Source organism: Cricetulus griseus, chromosome 6 (assembly GCF_003668045.3).
Source record: "Cricetulus griseus strain 17A/GY chromosome 6, alternate assembly CriGri-PICRH-1.0, whole genome shotgun sequence".
Taxonomy (NCBI): domain Eukaryota; kingdom Metazoa; phylum Chordata; class Mammalia; order Rodentia; family Cricetidae; genus Cricetulus; species Cricetulus griseus.
The window spans coordinates 47,530,576-47,535,046 of record NC_048599.1 but is presented as its reverse complement, the minus strand read 5'-3'; the positions used below and the strand labels follow the sequence as shown (position 1 = coordinate 47,535,046).

The 4,471-nt window shown below is 57.1% G+C and overlaps 1 protein-coding gene across 1 annotated transcript; it reads right to left on the bottom strand.

Moving 5' to 3' along the window:
- Nucleotides 1-526: 526 nt before the first annotated feature.
- LOC113836392 (GDNF family receptor alpha-4-like) lies at nt 527-3,782 on the bottom strand. The gene is made up of 6 exons (XM_035446039.1): nt 3,731-3,782; nt 2,002-2,365; nt 1,844-1,953; nt 1,623-1,757; nt 718-809; nt 527-577 (listed from the first exon to the last, which is right to left on the bottom strand). Exons 1-6 carry the CDS (start codon nt 3,780-3,782, stop codon nt 527-529), a joined length of 804 nt encoding a protein of 267 aa, XP_035301930.1.
- Nucleotides 3,783-4,471: the final 689 nt, after the last annotated feature.

Here is a 4,471-nt window from a genome sequence, read left to right as displayed (position 1 = left end):
GGATGGTCTCAGTGCACATGCGTTTATTGAGCTGCTGTGCTAGGGAAACCACAGGGGGAGAGGCTATTCAGCCAGTGGGATGCCGAACAGGAGAGCAGGAGTCTCTCTCTGATGTCTACACAGCAGCTGGGGCAGGGGTGGGGCTTAATGGTGAGTAATGGCTGACTGGGAGGGTGTTTAGGCTGCTGTGCTAACTGGAAATGGTCTTGCCTGTCGGTCTTTCCATATAATCTCCTTAGTGCCGTGTCTGCTGGGAAGCTCTAGGAGTGGGGGTAGTCTCTACCCTGCTCTATAAGCCCTGGGGGCCCAGTGAGGCCTCATCTACAGCTGACCATCTCAAAAAAACAGCCAAGACACCTACTGACAGGGGACCAGAGGCTTTTCAGTGGGACCCTAGCTTCCAGCCCTCAATCCAGGGGACAGGCACACGGGTGTATGAGACCTGAGGGCAAGGAAGTTTCATTTCAGTGAGCAGTAGGCCAGAAACATGACAGTCATCTGTGTTGTCCACGGCCCGCCTTCCTAATCAGAGCAGGGCTTGGAGAGCCAAGGCAGTGAGTATGGACATGGAGGACACCTAGGGGGTGAGGACAAAATGGGCACTGCTTCTGCCTCTATCTCTTCTCAAGTCACTCATGTCCCCACCTTGGCCTGAAGGATAGTGTAGAAGGGAATAGTGCAGAAACCACCAACTCCCAATTCTCTCCCCATACCTACCTGTGGGAAACAGTACCCAGTATTCTGGTCGGGGTTCAGCCAGTCCTGCAGAACTGAGGGCCACAAGGTGTTAAAGGCTGTCATGGCACCATCTATGGAGTGGAGACACCCAGAGAAGGCTTGGCCAGGAAGCCCTAGAAAAGCCCCCCCACCTCCTTTGGGACAAACTGAGACACTCCCTGGGACTTGCAAGGCATGACCTGAGATGGGAGATGCATACTACAGGATGGCTGTGCTGAGTGACCCACAAACTGCTAGTCTTCATCCTCACAGGAGAGGCTGACAAGTGTCACCCCCACGTTACAAGTGAACACAATCAGGATTAATAAAGCGTTTAACTTTCAGCTACTAAATGGCAGAGACCAGCTTCAAACAGGCCTCCAGAACTCTGAAATTAAGTAAGCCATTCTACCTACCCCAAGGCAAGAACAGCAGCTTGAGTGGAGAGCGCATCAAGGAAAGAACCTCCTCATTAGTGCCCAAGTGGGAGTCTCAGCCAATTCCAGCCCATTGGGCACCTTTTTAACTCATCCCTTCCAGCTCCCAGAGACCCTTAGCACCCCTAGAATTCTCTTGTGATCTACGATCTGGAACCAACAACTACTCAAAGAATCTCCGTTTCCTTCCATCAAAAATGGGCTCACTTAAGCCGGCAAGATGGCTCAGCAGGTAAGGGCACTTGCCACCAAAACTGAGGACCCTAGTTCTACCCGGGGGCACCCACATGGTGAGAGGAGGGACTCTGACAAAGTTCTGTGCTCTGACTTTCATCCATATGATATGTGCACACCGTCCCTCCCTCGCCCACGCAAAAAATAAATAAAATAAAATAAACATTTTAAGGACTCCCAGGGTCCAGGCGGCTTGGGCTGGGCCATAGACATCCTGGCTCTCCAGCCCCTCACCCAAGCAGGGGTTCCTTGTAAAGAGACTGCGGAAGGCTTCGCACTCTTCCAGCCGGTTTCCGCTGTCCCCACAGACGCACCAGGGGGCGACGCGCGAGCTCACGTTGTCCAGGTAGTTGGGGGTGACTGCAGTGCCTGCAGGGACCCCAGGGAGCGCGATGGGCTCCCCGAGCCCGCCGCCGCCGCCGCCCCGCCCGCCTGGGCCCGCCCGGCCAGCGTACCTATGAGGCCGGCGTAGGCGAGCAGACAACGCGGGCCCCGCTCCTCCGGGCAGCTGTCGCGGGAGCCGGGCGCGGGAGCGCACGAGGCCTGGAAGGCAAGGAGACGAGGCCTGCGCGCGCCCGGACGGCGGTGAGCGGCCCAGCCCGTCCGCACGCACCTGCACAAGCGGCTACGCTCGCAGCGCTCCCGGGCCTGCAGGCAGGACGGCGGCGCCGAGCCGGGGCCCGCGAACGCGCAGGCCGGGGCGAAGGTTTGACGCCGGCGCTCGGCGCACGCGGGGCTCTCGCATCCGCAGAAGAGCAGCGCATGCGTGAGCGCCGGAGGCCCACGGGCGAAGAAGCGGCGCAGGGCACGGCGACAGCGGGAGCGCACGCAGACCCCGGGTTCACTCCAGCCCCCGGCTGCTGCCCGGCCCAGGCATCGTGCCACGTACTCCGAGCGCAGCTGCTGGCACTGCGCGTCTGCTGTGCACGCCTCGGCCGCGGCCACGCAGCGATTCCCGCCGGTGGAGCTCGCAGACCCTGGTGAGGGACAGGCAGGCTGCAGCCCCCACTCCCACCCCCGTGCTTGGTTCTCCCCTAGTCTGCACTATTGGAGTTTGGGAGTGCCCAAACCAAAGGCGAGACAGTGCGGTCCATAGGCGTGACTTCATCCTGAGGAAGGGGTATCTATCCACTCATGTTGTAAGTGGAAGCAACACTGGGAGGCTGGGACTGGGCTTTCCCCAGAATCTGAGGTCCAGCCTCCACCACCACCCCCTCCAGAAACTGCCACAGGCTTCCACAGAGGATCTATGGGGCTCCTTCCATCCTCCCCAGCGCCACCTGACAGGAAACTGCTCCCGGAAACGGCCGGCACCCCTCATCCTTCTTTTGACACACTGATGTTCGCTTCTCTGATAAATAGAAACCCCGTGGGTGGATCTACAGGTCCTGACCTGTGTCTCCTGCCCTCTGTGTCAGGTGCTTCTTCGTGGGTCTGAGTCTAATTTATCCCGCCCCACCTCAACTCTGGTTCTGGACCAGCAAAAGGGAGCGCTAGGTATTGGATTCACTGGAAGGGTACTGTGTGTTGAAGAGCACATTCAGGCCCTGGCTTCCGGGTGTGGATTCAGACAGACAGCTGATGGCAGGCGGTAGGGCTTCTTCCCGAGACCGAGACCTGGATATTCATCAGTAGTTTCAGTGAAGATCTGGGTAAGTGACAGATGACAGCCCGGTCGGGGAAAAGAAAATGCCTGACACGTCACATCGGAAGTTGGTAGACCTGGTGCCTGTGTCCAAATTTGCCACTGGAAATATCTAAATCCATCCAAGCCAGCGGGTCTGCCAGACTTTCCAAACTCAGGCTTATGGTATTTCCTTTCCTCACCCTCTTGCTAAGACTGGACTGTCATCCATCACCCTTAAATGTGACCCACTCAACACGGCACATCTCGGCTCTAAGGTCTCCTCCATTCTCCACACCACACCTCAGAAGGCAATCTCCTCCATGATGCCCCTGGTGGAGAAGGGGCAGTCCCGGGATGAGGAACATCAGCTGCGAGGCACAGAAGTCACTGTGTGCCATTGTGGAACTCCCCAGAGCAGGAGCTAGGAAGACCACATTTGGGGGCGGGGACAAGAAAGGGAAAAGACAGTTCCTGAGGCACAGGTGTCAAGGCTAGACTTCGGAGGAGGTGGCTCAGCTGATCTAAAGATGGGGTTCAGGCATTGTACAGCAGGATCAGAGTGTTAGGGGTCCCTGGCCACAGAGCGCAAGCCATTTCAAGCATCCCTTTCAGCATTCCAGCTTTTCCTTTAGTCACTCTCATGCAACCCCACCTTGTCCCTGAGGATCGGACCAGAGAGGGCAGGGGCCAAGACCAAGGAGAGGATGGTTCTCACCCAGCAGCTGCAGCAGCAGCAGTAGCAGCGCAGGCTCCAAGCAGCAAGCCATAACGATTGGCAGAGCCCCAGTTGGACAGGTGCCTCCTTCCTGGAACCTCCTACGCCTGGAGGGCAGCGGGAACCCTGGTGTCTGAACTGATAGGGGTGTCTCCACGGATAGAGGAGCCTTTATAGAGGAAATTACACCCTGCTCTCGTCACTTTGGCCCCACCCCCAGACGGTACCTTCAGGTGATTCCAAAGTCACTAAGCCAGGGCCTGAAATTGCCTGAATGGATCCAGAGCACACAAGCAGTTGGCTCCTAGTGGGAACAGTCCCTCCACGGGGTGGGGATGGGGGGGCTACATGAGACTCAAAAATTAAACACGAACTGAACCTCACAGGTCTGGGAAAGCTGAAATGTGTGAGGACAAGATGGGGTTGCATGAGAGTGACCACGGGAAAAGCTGGAATGCTGAAAAGAATGCTTCAAATGGTTTGTGCTCTGTGTCCAGGGACCTCTGATACTCTGCCCCTGCTGTGCAATGCCTGGAACACCAGCTTTGCGTTCAGCTGGGCCACCCCTTCCCAAGTCTAGCCTTGACACCTGTGCTCCTTCTCAAGGTTATAGAAGCAACTGTGGGAAGAAGACCCCTGACATGACAGGCAGGGCTGCCTGCCAGCCATGCAGAGAGCTTTAGGGTCACAGCTTCAAAAGTCACCACCCATGTTTGGGTGGGTGTTTTGGTGACATTTGTT

Excerpts from the sequence above, each read along its gene's own strand:
- LOC113836392 (XM_035446039.1), bottom strand. The coding sequence starts at position 3,782 with ATGGCTTGCTGCTTGGAGCCTGCGCTGCTACTGCTGCTGCTGCAGCTG. Across the intron at positions 1,954-2,001 it reads GAGCGTAGCCGCTTGTGCAG|GCCTCGTCTCCTTGCCTTCC; the intron begins GTGCGTGCGGAC and ends GGGCGCGCGCAG. Across the intron at positions 810-1,622 it reads TACAAGGAACCCCTGCTTGG|ATGGTGCCATGACAGCCTTT; the intron begins GTGAGGGGCTGG and ends TCCACTCCATAG.